Genomic DNA, 18,907 nt, shown 5'->3' with positions numbered 1-18,907 from the left:
TTGGACTTGAGGTTCCCCAAACTAAAAACAGCAATTTCAGAAGGCTATGTAATAATTTCAATTATATCAGCAGGTTCTAATTGTCTGCATACCTGGTAACACCCGAGACCACTACTACCTGCTAGAAAAGCCATCCTCTACTCCCACCTTACATTATGCGTTTCCGTAAGCGACCGGAATACTCGGGAGCCACATGTCATCTACCTACCTTACTCTAAAGTTCAGAAACCAGAAAAAACACAGGAAAAGTGAGAACGATTGATGTGTGGAGACTGCAGTGGGGTCTGTGTTGTCAGTCTACTAGGCTGCGAATGCTTCCAACGTGTTTCCCACGTGTGTGTTTGGTTTTTTTTAATTTTCTTTTAAGATTTTTATCTTTACTTTTTTTGGCTGCATTGGGTCTTTGTTGCTATACGCGGGCTTTCTCTAGTTGTGGTGAGCAGGGGCTATTCTTCGTTGCAGTGTGCGGGCTTCTCATTGCAGTGGCTTCTCTTGTTGCGGAGCACGGGCTGTAGGTGCAAGGGCTTCAGTAGTTGCGGCACACAAGCTCAGTAGTTGTGGCTCGCGGGCTCTAGAGCTCAGGCTCAGTAGTTGTGGCGCACGGGCTGAGTTGCTTCACGGCATGTGGGATCTTCCTGGACCAGGGCTCGAACCCGTGTCCCCTGCATTGGTAGGCAGATTCTTATCCACTGCACCACCAGGGAAGTCCCTTCCCATGTGTTTTGTGCCTTGAGTCTCCGTGCGCCCGCCTACACAGAGGACAGACTCACTCACAACTTCTCATCAAAAGTGGAAAGTAGAGCAGGGCCCACACAGCTCTAACCCAGCTTACTTTCTAGTACTATTTTGGTCACTATTTACATTTGCTGGGGAGAAAGCAGGCGGCTTTTTTTGTTGCTCAAAACCCTTCTGAAGCCCCATGGCACAGCAGAAATTATATGTTGGTCTGGGCTTTGCTGGTCAGATGGACGAGGGCGGTCACTACACATGGAGGATGGGGCTGCGTGTAACCCTGCCCGGCTTCGTGTCAGTGCCGCAAGCATTTTAATACGCCATTTTCCAAAGTCTTCGGAACTATTCCTGCGTGGCGTATAAGCAATGTTAGACATCGTTTTCTCCAGACTACTTTCCACCTGACATATAAATACAGAATAGTCTCCTCGGAGACCCAGAAGAAGTGGATAAAGAGGTGTTTATTTTTTGTCCTATTATTCATCTTCTGTGTGTCTTATCCGTGAGTTATAGGAAAAGTCATCAGAATTACCCCGGAGGGCAAGACCCATCCATCCCTCACCCCAATTTCCCTCACTTGCAGCATCTCGGGAATTGTTCTGTTGAGGACAGTGGGCTTTTGATACAAATCCGTTGCATGAGCACAGGGTGAAAGTGAGACTTCTATTCCACGTGCCGCTCTCTGCAGAATGGGGGGCTGGGGAGGGAAGATGACCCCCGCATCCAGCTGGCTGAGAGCAGCACACAAGGGGGCAAGGGGAAGGCAAACGTGGAGGGGTGTTCCCAGAGGAGCGTAACCTGGAAGAACTAGCGTGGGGAGGCCAGGAGACACCCCACATCCACGCCCGTCTCAGCCATCATCAGGGGTGCTGGGGTGCAGGGGGCCCCCCCAGGACCACCCCGCTGACTCAGGTCCCTGTTCAAAGATAAACAGGAAGTCGAAGTGCCTTGATAACAAATCATAGGCTGATGTTCTGGAGTCCCTTGAATGTGTCTTGCCTTGGATTAGATTGAATTAGGAACAAATTGAATGTGTTGAGAATGATCCCAGAGGATGAAGACCACGTGTGCAACTTAAAGTGGCCATAGGACTGGAGGGCCCTGGAAACTCAAGGCCCCTTTCTGAGTTTTCACCGAGGGGTGGAAGAGCTACGTGCATGAAGCAAGATTAAAAGAACAGTGGGAGACAGAGGGATAGAGGCTTTATGATTACACTCAGTGAGCGCGCTGCTCTCGTGCGCGTGGGGAGAAGACGGGAAAAAGACGCTGGGCTCAGAGAGGTGTATGTGGGTGCGGGGAGTATGGAAATTTTATTTTCCTCTTTATGCTTTTCTGTTTTTCTTCACCTGGCATGTGTTATTTTACAGTCATAAGTAAAACATAAAAACAAGTAAAACATCAATTTTTAAAATAGATGTTAGACGCTAGAACAGAGATTGATCTACCAGTGGGAGATTGATCTACCAGTGGGAGATTGAGAGGCCTTAGCTATTCTGAAGTTGGGCCAACAAGCCATGCTAGCAGTGAATCAATGAGGAAGTAGAATTTTAAAAAATTTATTTAAAAAGTCAGATTTCCTAGGCCACATCTTGCAATGCACTAAAATGAGTTTTACCAGTTTTGACGAGAAACAACGCTTATCTTAAGCTGTAGGTAGGTGTTTGGTTTGTGGCAATTCATTTCAAAAAACCTGTGCTAGCCTTACGGTTTTAGTTACAGGCATAATTCATTAGTAAAAGCAACCCTTTGATGAAGTTAAGGTTGAACAGATATATTTTGGCTTCATTCTACCAAGAAACAGCTTTGGTTTTTGCTTAAAAATATTTTTTTGACGATTTGCATCCCTGCATTAAGTGCCGTGTCTTCTGATTCAAGCTAGTTCTTCTATAGTTCCTGAAGTCTCGCACATTATTGTCTTTTGCTCAAGTTAGTTTGAAAGGTGTTAAAACGTTATTAAGGGCTTTTCTTTGTATTTATCACGTACCACCCCTAGTGATTAGAGGGATAACACTTACACTCCTGGAAACAGTTACTCTTAATTCAGTAACTCACAAAAAGTTTTAATCCTTCATGTTCTCTTTTGAAAAAATTTTTTTTTATTGAAGTATAGTTGATTTACAATGCTGTGTTAGTTTCAGGTGTATAGCTAAGTGATTCAGTTATACATATATACATGTATATATTCTTCTGCAGATTCTTTTCCCTTATAGGCTATTACAAGATAATGAATATAGTTCCCTGTGCTATACCGTAGGTCCTTGTTGTTTATCTATTTCAAATTTAGTAGTGTGTATCTGCTAATCCCAGACTCCTAACTTATCCCTGCCCCCCCCCCCACACTTTCCCCTTTGGTAACCATAAGTTTCTTTTCTATGTCTGGATGGGTCTATTTATGTTTTGTATATAAGTTCATATGTATCATGTTTTTTAGATTTCACATATAAGTGATATCATACGGTATTTGTCTTTCTCCGTCTGACTTCACTTAGTATGACAATCTCTAGGTCCATCCATGTTGCTGCAAGTGGCATGATTTCATTCCTTTTTATGCTGAGTAGTATTCCATTCTTCCTTATCCATTCGTCTATCCATGGGCACATAGATTGCTTCCATATCTTGGCTACTGTAAATAATGTTTCAGTGAACACTGGAGTGCATATCTTTTTGAGTTACTATTTCGTTTCATTCAGATACATACCCAGAAGTGGAATTACTGAATTGTATGGTAGTTCTAGTTTTAATTTTTTGAGGAATCTTTATACTTTTTTCCAGAATGGCTGCACCAATTTATATTCCCATCAACAGCACATGGGGGGTCCCTTTTCACTACATCCTCGCCAACAGTTGTTATTTTTTGTCTTTTTGATAATTGCCATTCTGACAGGTGTGAGGTGCCATCTCATTGTGGTTTTGATTTGCATTTCCGTATTGATCAGTGATGTTGAGCATCTTTTCATGTGTGTTGGCCACCTGTATGTCTTCTTTGGAGGAATGGCTGTTCAGGTCTTCTGTCCATTCTTTAATCGGGTTGTTTGAGTTTTTTAATGTCAAATTGTATAAGTTCTTTATATATTTTGGATATTAACCTCTTATTGGTTATATGATTTGCAAATGTCTTCTCCCATTCATTCTATTGATGGTTGCCTTTTCATTTTATTGATGGTTTCCTTTCTTGTGCCAAAGCTTTTTAGCTTGAGGTAGTCCCATTTGTTTATTTTTGCTTTTGTTGCCCTTGCCTGAGGAGACAGGTCCAAAAAAATATTGCTAAGACCAATACCAAAGAGCTTACTGCCTATGTTTTCCTCTAGGATTTTTACGGTTTCAGGTCTTACATTCGAGAATGTCTTTAATCTATTTTGAGTTTATTTTTGTGTGTGGTGTAAGACAGTGGTCTGGTTTCATTCTTGTGCATGTCGCTGTCCAGTTTTCCCATCACCATTTATTGAAGACACTATTTTTCCTCCATCATATATTCTTGCGTCCTTATCATAGATTAATTGACCATATATGGGTGGGTTTCTTTCCTCTTATTTACCTTTGCAAATGCTGTTTCTTTAGCAGACAATTTTCCCCCTTCCCCACCTCGGCCTGTCAGAGCTGTTGCTGTTATTCAAGGTTTTTCCCAAATGCCACTTCCTACCGGAAGACTTTCGTAATCACCTTGTGCTTTCCCCCCAGGTCATTTAATTGTATGTGGGGTTTTTTTAAGTTTTATTATAAAAGTTTGCAAACATACCCAGAAGTAGAGAGTTTAGTAGTATGAACTCCAGTGTATCCATCATGCAGCTTCAACAATAATCAAGGTTGGGCCATATTTGTTTTACACTTTCTCCTTCTTTTCTTGGCGAAAATATTTTAAAGCAAATTCCAGACATCCCGTCATTTTATCCTACATATTTCAGAATGCCTCTTGGAAAATGTGGACACTATGTCACTCAGCCATGGTGCCAGTGTCACACCTGAGAAAATTAACGATTATCCTTTAGTATCATCTAATACCTGCTTCATAATTAGATATCACCAATTCTCCTCAAAAGTGCCATTTTAAGTTGATTCTCTGAATCAAGATCCAGACAGAATCCGAGCGTTATGTTTGGTCGTTACATATCCTGTGTCTTTTTCAGTCTAAAGCACACCCTCCCGGCTTTCTGTTCCATGCCGGTGACTTCCTGCAGAAGCCCGGTCAGCTGGCCTGTAGAAAGTCCCACCTTCTGCATTCATCTCATCTGCTTGCTTCTTTGTGGTGTCGTGGAACTTCTTCCTGTGTCCTTCCCTTTTCCTTTTGTTCTCTCAATTGGACACTTAAGACACTTACAGAACTCGCCTGCTTTTTGTCCTTATCACATACCTTCTAAGATAGTACGAGCGCCTTAAAAGGTGAGACCGTGCCTTATTCCACATTTTGCTTCCTACATGATGTCTAACACATTGTATGTGTTTTTAAAAATATCATTCAGTTGAATTATCTAGAAAGAGTTTTGCTTCCTCTTGCACAAATGTGAGCTAGAGGTGTAGTCAATGCCAAGATATTTATATTAGGAATTAAGCTGCCAGAGAAATCTCAATAATGTAAGTCGCTGTTTCCTAATTTGCACTGAAAGAATTAGAGCCTAAAGTCAAGTGGCACATTTTTATATCCGAAGATGCTAAACACTTAAGTGACATCTCTAAGCCCCTTACACTGTCTCCAGATCCATATAAAAGTGACCTCAGAAATCAGCTGTGTTGTGCATTCAGCATGAAACTAGGTCACTAATCGTTTTTCTGATCAGAGAATTGAATTTTGCTTAGCAGTTCAGAAATCAAACTGGAAGAATGACTGTAAAAACACTGTCATGTGTGCTTTGTTGCCGATAACTAACCGCAGTCCAAGCCTCAATAGCCAGAAGGAAGTGGAAGACACTTCAGAAGGCTGCGCGATAAACGTTTCTGACAGTGTGTGAGCTGAACATTAAGCAGGGTCTTTGCAAACCCTCTCGTTCTAAGTGGTTTAAACGGAAGGTTTTAAACTTCCTCCTTCATAAGTATTGGCTCCACATAGTGCAGTATCCTAAGGGTGAAAAAGAAAAAGAGAAGAAAAAACACTTCACCTGGCATATATATAATTTCCATCCCCTCTCTGAATGGGAGTGCCAGAAAGGCTCACCCAAGAATCTCTACCTTCACGTCTTAGGAATTTTCTCCATCATGTGTGGGAATGTGCCAGTGTGATATTGGAATGGGCTCCTTCCTAACCTGACAGGACTGTGTACACACAATTACAGGAAAACCAGCGAGTACATATAATAGCAGTGATACTCTCCTAATGCGGTTTTCCAGATTGGCTCATAATGAGAATACTCTTGGTCCTTACGTGGATGAAATGAGGTGTAGAACTGGGTAGTACGGAAGGAGTGGAGGCGGGGTAGAGTTTCAGAGAGAAAATATGTAAAACAAGGGAATTTTCTTGCCATGTATATTAGTTTCCTAGGGCTGCCATAACAAACTAACACAAACTGGGGGGCTTCAGACAGAAAGCTGTTGTCTGACAGTTCTGGAGGCTAGAAGTCTGAACTCAAGCAGGGCCGGGCTCCCTCTGAAGGCTCCTGCCTTGCCTCTGTTCCCTTCCCGGGTCCTCCGCGATCTTTGGGGCTCCTTGGCTTGTAGGTGGCTCACTCTCCAGCCTCTACGTCCATTGTCACGTGGCCCAGCTCTTCCTGGGTGTTTCTCCTCTTCTCATAAGAGCACCTGTCAGATTGCCTGCAGGGCCCGCCTGCTCCAGTATGGCTTCACCTTAACTCATTGCATCTACAGCAGCCTGTGTCCAAGCAGGGTCGCATTTTGAGGTTCTGTGGGCTAGGACTTAAACATATCTTTTGGCAGGGATGTAATTCAACCCATAATTTCTTTTTTGACGTCATACTCGAAGAGGCAAACCATTGGCATCATTGTTACTGTTGAATGTGTGACTTAGGAACTTTTTCTTCCTGCTTTTCCTACATTTTAATGGATCACGTTAAAGTCTAAACATAGTACAACCGAACCGACTCATTCCAGGTCAGTGGAGGCTTCTGAAGGGAGGTAGCAGGGCGAACAGGGAGAAGAAGAGCGTTGCAGGCGAGGCGGGGAGAAGCGCCAAGACCCCGGGCGATGCGGGGCTGGGCCCCCAGTGGGTGGCGGGCGCGGTCACCCCGCGTGGGGTGACTCCCCGCGGACTGTGCGCGTTAAACCGGGGCGCGGGGAGGCGGCTGCGTCGCCGACCAGAGGGCAGCCGGGCAAGCTGCTGGGGTGCCCCGAGCTGCGTCTTGAGCTCGGTGGGTTTGGCGTGACGCTGCTGACAACCGTGCGCGCGGGTGACGCTGCTGACAGGTGCGCGCAGGTGAGAAGCAGATGGAGGGAGGACTCGTGAGGTGATGGGAGAGCGGCTGAGCTTGGGGATCGGTGGCAGGAAGGCCCCAGTGGACCCGCGGTTACCGGGCAGGTGTCCGCGCACGGTCGCTCCGCCCCCGACCTGTGTCTTCCTCGGCCCCGTGTTCTCATGCTCAAGCCCCTGCCGTCATGTTGCTTCTGAACGTGTGTCGCCGAGGAACTTATTTTTCTCTCTTCTTGTGCATGTTTTTTCCTACCATGTTCCCCGCCTTGCTGGGTGGCGGCTGCTCGCCACCGATGCTGGGGTCCTGCTTTAACCCTCCTCTCTCGTACCCGCGCCAGCGCACTCTTACCAAGCCCCGAGGTTCTGGCTCTGGCTCTTCTCCCATCCCCGCGTGCCCCCCCCTCCCCAGGCCCATCCCTTCTCCCCAACTCTTATCCAAGCTGGCCCCACGCCCCTCGTGGTATCGAGGTGGCCTCGTGATGGTGCCCCGGCTCTGACAGGGGCAACTCCTAAGGCAGATGGTCCTGCACAAGAGAGTCTGGAAAACTGTGCTTTTTAAAATTCTTTTGATTTTTTTAGGGTTTCCACAACATCTCTCACTGCCCTGAAACTTGCCGTTCTGCCTCATTCTGTATTCCTAACCCTCGGCAAAATCCCTGCGCTCAGCCTTGGCACAGACGGTCGTGAGGCTTCGAGCACAGTTTTCTACCATGCTGACACACAGAGCAGAGGCACGCTCTTTCCCCAGCTGGTCCCATGGACTCACACGTGTGTCTGGCCGAGGCTCTAAAAGCACTTCCAGAGGGCCTCGTTGCCACCACTTGCCACACTGTCACCTGGATGTTCTTCCTGATCTGTCCAGCTGGTCACCCTGGGCCCTTTGGTGGTTCCCTTTACTGCAGGATAGAATCCATAGTCCCCTCGGCCCCTGAGGCCCGTCACGGGAGCCCAGGCTGCCTCTGCTAGTTGGTTCCAGGCCCACTGTCCGCATGCCAGGCCCCGTGTGCCGCCAGCAGCCTGCCCCCCGTGTGGCCACGCCTTGCCCTCTGCAGTGAATCTGTGCGGACGCCTTCCCTGCGCCTCCCGCGGCCACAGCTCACCTCCCCGCTCGTCTTCCTCCCCACGTCCCGCCTTCCTCCATGCTTGCCAAGACCTCTCTTTGGTGCTGTTTACGTGATGTAACTATTCCTTTATAAATTTGCCATATACACAGGAGCCAGTGCTTTCGCAGGGTAACGTTTGACACGGGGCCTGGTATACGTTCAGATCATAGACATACTTTTATTAATGTATGAAATGGATTGTCTAAAGAAGACTGTTTAGAGAGGAAAATGGAGCGACGAGAACCTGGTTCGGGAAAGATCCACAATTTAAAGGGAAGAACGGGAGGACAAGCGAAGCGCTGGAGGAGGAGGAGGGTCGCCAGGGCCTCATGGCCTCGGAGCAGCCCTGGAAGGAGGGTCACCAGGGCCTCGTGGCCTCGGAGCAGCCCTGGAAGGAGGGTTGCCAGGGCCTTGTGGCCTCGGAGCAGCCCTGGAAGGAGGGGATCTCGCAGTGCTCAGGGCAGCAGAAAGGTCGAGGCAGGCAGAGATGCGAGAAAGGCCATCGCGTTGGCAAGGAAAGCTTCACTGCTGACCCTGCAGAGAGCAAGTTTAATAAGATGTGGAGACCAAAGTCAGACTCCAGGTGAGGAAAATGGTAGCTGATGGGCGAGAATCTGGGTCACGGAGTAAAATGCTTGAGAAACGTGGCCGTCATGGGAAAAAGGAGCATCAGGACTGAAGGGGCCTGAAGAGTGTCTCCCCAGAGCCGACGTCCGTTCCCCTGAACAACGCGCGCAAGGGGACCAGTTTCCAGCGGGCAGCGGGGAGAGACAAGACGCCGAGAGAGGCTCGGCAGAAAGGGAGGGGTCAGCAGTGTGGCTGAGCCTTGCAGGGCACGTGGTCCTGTCCAGAACGGCCACTGGGTCCACGATTCACTAAATAATACAAACATTTAACCTAGTTAAAATTTTATTGACGTTATTTTTATTGTCATTCGTGGTGGATTTTGGATTTTACATTTATTGCTGTTCTTCCTCATCATGAATCAGCAGGATTACTCTTAAGCCAATGAGCAATTACTCTCAAGTATGTATGAACCCGACTATTGGCATTGTATGTGTTAGATAATGTCTGTGTACAGTTTCGGTTGTATGAATTTGATCTTGTCAGTGTTGTTGTGAAGCTGGAGCTGTGCTTGTGTGTGACCACCAGGAACCTGGGTGACAACTTGTTCGCGACTTTGCCATTTGTCTGTTAGCGCTTCAGTAAATCTCCACATGGAAGGGTGATGCGCTACCACCAGCTTCTGAGATGTGCTGTGCCAGCTTCTGCTGGGCTGTCTGTCCTGTGATCACCGTTTAGTACTGATGTGTGAACATTCCAGGTTTCTGCTGCACTCTTGGGGCGTCCGGTCTTCTGCTCTGCCAGTCCTTCCACGGACATACACCCTCAACACGACCTATTCGGTCATCTGATTTTTCTTCCGCCTTCTCCACAGCGTACTCCAAAGTGTCATTTTCATCTTCCAAAGGCACAAATGGAAGTTTAAACAGCACGCATGCACGCTTACAGGTGTACAGGTGTTACTTTCTGTTGTCATACACCCCCATGTTAGACCCAAAGAAGGTATTTTTCGCCACAGTGATTGTGAAAAGTGAAACAGGCATCCTCTTACAACTGCGTTGGGTTGAGTAGTTGAATTGCAGTCATAGTTGCAATCTTGAAACCCGTCTGCACAATGAAGGGTTAATGCCGAGCCTTCTTCCCTGTGCAAATGCAAGTGTGTTCTCATGTATGTATTCGTAAGTGTACTTTTGCCTGTTCACGGTTAAGGGTCCATCAGAGGCACAGTGTAGCGTCACACAGCAGCTCACAGTCCACACGTGCGTGACCTGTGTCGGTGCCGCTTGAAGGTGTTGTCACTGAATAGAGTGCCTGGCACCTAAATAGCGAACAGTGTCACAAGCCGTGCAAATAAGAATTCTTTCATTGTCTTGAGCGCCTGAATCGTGCCCAGGAAATGGTCTTCTGCGTCTGGTCACTTTATGCTCATCTGGAACTTCAATTCCATGCAATGAAATTGGGTTGACTTGCCTCTTCAATGTGTTCTTTCTGGCAGCATCATCAGGACTCCTTCATCACGAATATCACAGAGAGAGCTCTTCCATGGCTTTGCATGTGATTCTTCTCTGCGTGTCATTTTAACCTGTCGGGTTTCCTTATCTCCCCTTCAGCATCCACCTTGTGCGGATGCTTTCTGGTCCCGTCTGGAATGATTGTCATGTTATCCAGATCCCGACTAGTCGTCCATCAGGCACTGCAGAGCCCCACCTCTTCGTGGTGTCAGTGCCTTTTACTCCTCTTCCTGTTATAAAAGTGGAAATGGTAACAGAAACCAGCATCATGTAGCGCTGGCTTTTCTTTTTGTGAGTATACTGTTGCTGCCATATTCCACTGAGAACTTTCAGGTAAAGGTGTTATATTGCCAAGCAACAGAAGAAGGGGTATTTTTTTTTTCTTTTGTAGCCATCTGACCAGTGATGACTGGTTTACTGGTAGGGGAACCTTACTAATGTCTGAGGGATTCCACACCCCGTTTGGCTGGGCTGGGTCAGCCGGTAGCTGGGCAGCAGCTGAGGGCACGGCGGCCCACGCTGACTAGCAGGTACGTATGGGGGTCACACCCACTGAAAGCCCTCCAAAGAGCAGCAGGTGCTTCTTGTGGCCCACCAGGATGGTCCACCTACAGGACACTGATTCAAGAGAACATCTCCCGTTAACCCCTGGCAATGGGGCAGCGGTGGGAGGGTTAATCAGATGCCGGGTGTCCCCTCACGGTGGCTGTCACACGCGACCGCCGTGTATTAGGAGAGCACGCCTGTCCTCGCTGCTCCAGAGCCAGTGCTCTGTCACTGCCCGTGTTACGTGGAGGCTGGGCCAGGCTCCTCCCTTCAAACTCCACCCTCCACCAGATGCCCGGTGACGTGTCAACACACCATGCGCCGCGAGATCCCAGCCCCGACTTGCCGTCCTCTGCGCGTTTCTCTAACTTCAGGTCTCCTCTTGGTGCACATACTTAATACGATCCCCGCGATTCTGTAAGAGTTGGACCCCAGCCCGTCTACCTACCCCTGTGCCCGGCCACCGAGGCAGGAGGGGTTATCGTTGGCAGCTGCAGCCACAGCACAATTATTGGACCAATAAAACATGATAGTATCTTTAATACATTTATTCTATAAACCAAAGTATAAAGAAATGTAATGGGCTGTTTGAATCCAGTGGACGTTTTGATAGGCGCAAACACCAAGGACCTTTTGGCCTGGACCAACGTCTCGATGGTCACTTTGGACAGGACTAAATGTCCGCTAGTCGTGACCAACCCCTTAGAATTTGAAAAGAGAAATGAGGGCACTGATGGATGCACTCCCTTGAGGAAACAAGAAGGGACACCCCTTTGGACAGTTGAGGGAGCAGACTGGGTAAACCTCAGACATTTTTATCTAGGGACACAGTAAGGAAAGGTAGTTATGTAATTTGAGGGGGGGGGATGAAATCTGGAGAAATTTTAGCAGGAACACCCCACCTGTTTTCAATGAAAAGCAGCTTGTTCTTTATATAAGTGGTTCATGTCACCAGTAACTACTATTACCATAGTCCCAACACTTTACTAAGCATTTCAGAGATTACTTTAAAAATATGGGCAGGAGCGTTACACTTGTGAAGCTCATAGTCTAAGATGCAGGGGGGAAGTCAGATGAATTCACAATTCATAAATATGTTATCATATAGGGGACATACTGACTTAGTGAGAAATACGACTTCAGGTTCAACAGGGTAGAAATTCACGTCTGTTGGCAGGAGTTGGAATGATGCTGCAGGCTCAGGGGACTGCACGTGTGAACGATTAGACATGTAAGTAAGTAAAAATTTAAACCAGTGACTTACGGGCGCTCCGCATTCCCTGGGCTCACGCAGAGGAGGGGCGGCCTCTGTTCTGCAGAGACTGCAGTGCAAATGCTTATCACACAGGCTGAATGAGGAAATTCCTCTGAGATCCTGAAACATCATAGCCGGGCTTCTTGAACTTGATCCTAGATTCCTACCACCCGAGATAAGAATGTGTTCGCAAGTGAAGCTGTCTGGAGGGACGCAGTAGGGCAAATGTGCTTTGAATTTCCTGAGTACAGATGCACTGACCACTCCCAGAGGAGACGTGGGTGATGTCAGGACGGTCTCTGTGTGACTGGGGAACATTAACGAGGTGTGTTAGGACCTTCCAGCTTCCTTAGATCATCCAAGTTTTGGAATAACGTGATTTCTTTTCCTGGAACCTCTGTGAAGACTGGGAAACACTAACTTTTTAAAAAGTGCAGTTTTAAGACTTTTAAAGGAAGGTTTTTAGGAAATTTTAAAGGCCTGAAAGTAGGTGAGAGAGAGAAGAAAAGAGAGGGAAAGCGAAAACTTTCGTGTTCTTTGGTGAAAGTGCTACTCTTGTTTTTTATATTGGCTGCAATACTTTTGCCTTTTCTGTTGAATCAGTAGCCTAATAAGTACTATAAAATAGCTCATATCAAAGTGCAATTTCTCATTCCTGCGGTTTGTTGCAACAACTAAAAAGTTTTCACCGGAAAGGAATTTTGCCTCATGTGAAGAGTATCATATGTATTAAAACCCCTTTTCTTCATACCAGTACCACAAGAGGCTGACTTATGAGGGTTAAAAAAAGAAAAAAAAAGGTACTTGCATGGAGTGTGAAAAAATTAAAAGCCTGAATGGAAGGCTTAAAGGAAAAAAATTATACTATTGTGTTTTGAATATGTTAGTGGCCTCGGCAGTAACTGTGGCTCTAGTTCAGTAACTTTACCTCTGGAGTACAAACCTGTTCTCGGTTCTACAGAATCACTAATAAAACGTTTTTACGGTTTGTTATTCATTCTGCGTAGGTCTGAAGAAATCACTTTAAAAGAAATCTTGACCGGCATTTCAGCTGAAGAAGACTTGTTGCTTTTGTTAGTCGGTTTAGCCTACTTAAAAATAAAATAAAATGAAAAAAGGAGCCACAGGGGCCTGTGTAAACAGCCAGCAAGGCCACCCAGTCAAAACGTCACTCTCTGCTCTTGTGTCACCTCCCCTGATCCCAGATTTGTATCTCCTCATCCGGGGCACAGGGCTTGGGCTTTTTGCTGGATCCCAATTGTTTAAGATGTGATTTTTTTTTAAAAAGTAATGAGATTTTATTGTTTTATTTAATTTTCCCTTACCTTTCGGTTAGCAGTAGTGGAAAGAAAAGCATTTGCTGTTTCTGTGTCAATTTACCTGTCAAAGAAAACCTACTGATCAGAAATATTGTCAGCACCATTTGTAATCTTGGGCATTGTTAAAAAGGCAGTTAAGGTTTAAATGAGAGTTCTGCTTCCTTCCCTTTTATAATTTGTGTCTCTTCACTGTAGTCACAGGTCGGGTGTCATTTCGGTTTGATGGATAAACCAATCAGTGGAAGATGGTTTATAGCAAGATTTTATTATCTGAACAGATATTTTATGACACAAACTTTTAAATCATATTACATGTTTTAAATGGAAAACAGACCATCACCAATTTTTTTAAGAAATTTTAGAGTTTTACCATAAGTAAATTGTATCTCAATAAAAATATAAGTAAGCCTTCCCTTTCCTGTTATCTTCTCCTTAGGTCAAAATATGAACACCCCACTCCCTGCTTCCAAAATATACATGGGGAAATCCTTGCACATCCCGCCTATTCACTGAAGGACGAATGAATCATCTGTTTTTTCTGAAGTAAAACAGTAAATTCAAACCTCATGAAAGGAAGGATATGGTGACTTCATGTTTTTTAACTAGAAAAAGCTTTAAAAATTCTTTTTTTCTTTATTAGGGAAACTTTCAAACATACGCAAAAGTAGGGAGAATAATATGCAGAATCCCCATCTACCCACCACCCGGCTAAACCAGTTTTTAACAGTTTGCGGGACTGACTCCTTCTTGGCAGTGTCTTTCATACAGACACTGCTTTTCTTCCTTGCCCATCTCCTTGGCTACACGGAGTTGCTGCTGGTGAGGCCCCTTCTGTGTCTCACCCAGCAGAGGCTCGTCGGCTTCCTTGATTCCTGACCACAGACTTAACGCAAAATCAACGACTTTGAGAACCCCAGTTTTATACTTAAATAGGGCAAAACTTCATCCGCAATCTTTTTTGCTTACATCTGATTTAATCCAGTCCCTTTAAATAAAAGAACGCTGTACCATTCAAGGTCCCACTTCCGGGAGAACATGTTCTATGGGCCCGCACTCAGGGAAGGAGCCGTTTGCGCTTCAGCCCTCATACGGACGGCTGGCCCAGAAGATGTACCGCCAACCTCGTGGTGACTTGTGACAAAGCCAGACACAAGCATGAGCCACGACCTGGCAACACAGAATGAGGCAGGGTGCACGGAGGACACACCGAATCTCAAGTCAGTGAGAACTGGTCTGAAAACTCCTAAAAAGTGGAGGGCACAGTTCTGTGGAATGTGTGATTCAGGAGAAAGGTGACTTCTATGCTACTGATTCTGTTTCGATCTGCAAGTGGATTTTTCCACATTTCTCACAACTGAGGTTTTTGGTAAAAAAAGTGGGGAGTTTGAGATCATGCCGTCTGGTGAGACCCTGCAGTGCAGGTGTCCCGGGTTATGAGACAAGTCTGCATGCTTGACCGGCCAGATGGACGCCCACCCCCCAGTCCCACCCTCAGATGAGGGGAGGACCTGGCTGAGAGTTTGGCCAAAGACAAGGTCAGCAATCTCTAGAAAAACTTGTGCTAAATCCTAAGTCTGAAAGCCTCTGTCATGCCTTGTACACTAGGGACGCTCTGACTATATCTTGTGTATCATTACAGCCCAGTCTTTCTCCTTTCCAATGAAATTTTCCTTTACTAAATAACTTTTTAACCACTTATAATTCAAACGAACTTGCATTTCATGTGTCCATTATTAAAAGGCATGTAGCTGCCATCATTTCATGTTTGTTTAAGACCTATGAGAGATACTTTGGTGTTTTGTTTTGGTTTTTTTTTTGATTTTTTGGCGCCTTGGGTCTTCGTTGCTGCACGTGGGCTTTCTCTAGTTGTGGTGAGCGGGGGCTACTCTTCGTTGTGGTGCACGGGCTTCCCATGGCGGTGGCTTCTCTTGCGGAGCACGGGCTCTAGGCACGTGGGCTCAGTAGTTGTGAATCGCGGGCTCTAGAGCGCAGGCTCAGTAGTTGTGGCGCATGGGCTAAGTCGTTCCGCGGCATGTGGGATCTTCCAGGACCAGGGCTCGAACCCGCGTCCCCTGCATTGGCAGGCGGATTCTTAACCACTGCGCCACCAGGGAAGCCCCGATGCTTTGGTGTTTAGAAGTCCTTAATGCGTGGCTTTACGAGTTGAGCAGCTGGCCTCGAACCATGTTTATAAGTTTTATGGAAATAGCGTTGACTATAATACTCTTTCTCCGACGAACAGCAGAGCTCTGGGACCATCACAGGTGCCCCTCGGGGCGCATTAGCTACCCTGGCTTCTCCTCACCCTGGAGAGTCCATGAAACTGTCAAATCTTTTACACTTTAGTGTGCTGTCACTACTTTCATATTTTAAATAAACAAATCAAGTTCTCCTATAACCGGCTCCCTTCCAAAGAGCGTGGCCTGCCCTCGTCGTTCTTGTAGAGCTGCTTATGTCACGTACGTTTTTCTTCTGGAAAATGTCATTCTTTGTTCACAGTCCCCACGAAGTTCTCTGAGAGCCAGCTGAGGGTGGCCAGGCCCAGCAAGCCCGCTTGCATGGCATTTAAAGGCAGGTTTAACTGGGAGAAAAGAACTGTCTTTCAGCAGTGATGCAAGTTCACACAGCAGAGCTGAGGCGGGGCCTACTTTTGCAGAATAAACAGCGTAGCCGTTCAAGTTGGATTTTGTTTTAGATTTTTGACCCAGTGTTGGACATTCCCTTCTTTAATGATCTTGGGCTTTTCTCAGGAATAAAGTAAAAGTTCTGTTTTGTGGGTGTGTCAGATGTCAAATTGGAAGGTTTTTGAATAAAGAAGCCACAACTTAAAAGAAAGGTCCTTCTTGTGCTCGCTCGGTAGCTGTGGTTGTGTTCATACAGGCCTCTGGCAAACTGAGGATGAACATCTCATGACCTAATAACTTTTTAGAATATGAGACCAGGAACAGCTGTCCTTTTCCTTTAGTCTGATACATTTTCACTTTTTGGAAAGTGGGATATTACTTGGTTACTCTCTATTTTTTAAACTGATTTTTTTTTTTTGAGTTTTTTTGCTTGTTTTTTTTTTTTGCGTTACACGGGCCTCTCACTGTTGTGGCCTCTCCCGTTGCGGAGCACAGGCTCCGGACGCGCAGGCTCAGCGGCCATGGCTCACGGGCCCAGCCGCTCCGCGGCATGTGGGATCTTCCTGGACCGGGGCACGAACCCGCGTCCCCTGCATCGGCAGGCGGACTCTCAACCACTGCGCCACCAGGGAAGCCCTATACTCTTTTAAATAGAGGTTCTTAGCCTGGGGTCCATCCATGGACAGGCTTCAGGCAACTGGACTCCCTGAAATCACAGGCAAAATAATAAGCACTGTTTTCCACGTGGGGAGTGACCACACGGCATTTGCCAGACGCTCCAGTGGAGCTAGAACTCCAGAAAAAGGTAAGAACCACGGTCTCTGTCTGCATGGAGAAAAGGCTGGAATTGCATTGAAAGAATTTTTAGTGGATACAAACCGAGACATCGTGTCTGAACTCCAGACTCTTCCCCCCAGCTGCCGCCCAGCATCTCGGCTTGGATGTGGAACAGGCATCCCGCACTCGACGTACCGCAGGCTGAGCTCCGACCTTCTCCCCCACACCTGTCCCTCCCGTCCCAAACCTCCCCAACTGCAGTCTTCTACCTGCTCAAGCCAAAATCCCGGAGTCTCTTCTCTTTTTTTACTTTTCATGCTCTGCGTTCTTTCCCTGGAGCTGCGATCTCTATCTTCAGATAGACTGGGAGTCTGCCGCTGCCTCACCCCCAGCTGGTCCAGTTCTCCACCACCCTTTCCCGGTGTGTTTTCACTGCCTCGACCCTGCCTCTCTGCCTCTGCCCGTGTCCCTCTTCCATCTGTTTTTCACGGCAACCAAAGCAACCCTGCCCACAGCCCTCCAGGAGCCCCCGTCTACCTCGAATAAAGCCTGAAGTCCTCAAGTGCCCTCTGAGGCTTCATGGGACCTGACGTGACTCGACCCCCGGTATGTGGAGGGGTCCCTGCCTGGAAGGTTCTTCCTGCACGTGTCTCTGTGACCTGCTCACTCTTCTCCTTCAGGTTTGGCTCAGTTAGGTTGTCTTGGGCCATCTGTTTAAAACTGCAACACCCCTCCTCACCACGTTCCAGGATAGCCTCCTTCCCCGCAGTATTTTCCCTCCACACTTAACCACTGACATATATTATGCTCACGGTTTGCTTATTGTCTGCCCCAGTACAGCAGAAGCTCCGTGAGAGCAGGGAATGTGTTTTGTCTGTTTTCTTTCACCACTTTATTTGGAATACGTGTCACAGTCCTTCACCTAGAGCAGAAACTCAGGAGTCTTAATTGAATGAATTTTATTTTGAGAATTCGTTTAGCATCTTTGCAGTCACTCTTTGAGAGTGTGTTCTGTTCGCCATCATTTCCCACGTGCTATATCTATAATTAACATCAGATTGTTTGAATGGATCCTGTTTCTTTTCTAGTTCACCTCTTTACTTAAAGTAGTAATGGATACAATGATACTTACCGATCTTTCCGTTCCCGGCTTCCCCCAGCCTGAACCTGAATTTGATTTCCAACAGCTACTTGGCAACTGAAAGTGTTCATCTCTGTCTATTTCTTACAGTTTCCTCAAATTCCATGCCATCCTCGATGGCTTAATAAAAAATGCCTTTAAGGTTACCATAACATACTCCAATGACCAGAGTATAATTTTGAACAATGTCATGTCGGTCCAGTGTTACGATTCCTAGCTATCAGGACACTTTTCAGAGTGTGGGCGTACCTCGCAGGTGTCCTGATAGAGCTCCTTTAATTAGCAATAGTTCTACACTTTATTGCGTGCTTGTGTGTCTATGCTGGGAATAGGAAATGTTTTTATAAGATGAATTGACACCTGCTAATGTGTCTGGTTTGTGAGTTTGGAGTTTTTGATACTAGTTATCCCTAAAGTAGAAAACATCTGGGCCTGATACTAAAAGGCTGGTTTTGGAGCCGCAGTAATAGACCAGAGCTGAGGCCTTTTTGATACCAGTTCAGGTGGTAAAACTTTTTTCCAAGGCTGCTAATTTTTAATGTTTTTGTATTTCTCTTATACCGTTTCAGGCTTTACAAGACGAGCTAGAAAAGCGCTCGAATCAAGCACGATGTTTGGAGAAAAAACTGCAGCACAAGGAACTGGAATCACAGGAGCAGGTACTGCCCGCTCGGCTGGTTTGCTCGTTCACTTTCTCCAGGTCCAGGAGCTCACGTGTGTCCTGTTTCCACCGGGTGCTTTGGCCGCGAGTAACAGAATCCTCGGCCCCTTGCTACAACAAAGGGATCTGTTGCCTCGCAACCTGTTAACCTCTGTCGCAGAAAGCCTGTAGGTAGGGTGGGCTCTGGGCAGGGAGCCCTGGGTTGCTGGCTCCGCCTCTCTCTCTCGCTCCCACGGCTCTACCTCCTGTGTAGGGTCCATCCCAAAGCCAGCTCCGCGGTGCTCACAGCAGCTCCAGGCATCCCGCGCAGATCTAGCAGTAT

General features: G+C 46.6%; 1 protein-coding gene across 16 annotated transcripts in view; it reads left to right on the top strand.

Annotated features, from left to right (window-relative positions):
- The window catches only part of CEP112 (centrosomal protein 112), a 413,480-nt gene that overhangs the window by 354,766 nt on the left and 39,807 nt on the right, over positions 1-18,907 (top strand). For all 16 annotated transcript variants that reach the window (XR_016389081.1, XM_089901741.1, XM_022589836.3 and 13 more), the window contains one exon: positions 18,494-18,583. Coding sequence is in view for 15 of the 16 variants with exons in the window: in XM_089901741.1 (XP_089757867.1) it covers positions 18,494-18,583 (90 nt within the window). In the remaining variant the exon portion in view is untranslated. The remainder of the gene's footprint in view (positions 1-18,493; positions 18,584-18,907) is intronic.

This window comes from Delphinapterus leucas, chromosome 19 (assembly GCF_059928025.1).
Source record: "Delphinapterus leucas isolate spDelLeu-1000000601 "Yukka" chromosome 19, BTC_Dleu_Yukka2, whole genome shotgun sequence".
Taxonomy (NCBI): Eukaryota; Metazoa; Chordata; class Mammalia; order Artiodactyla; family Monodontidae; genus Delphinapterus; species Delphinapterus leucas.
This window is presented reverse-complemented; position numbering and strand designations above follow the sequence as displayed.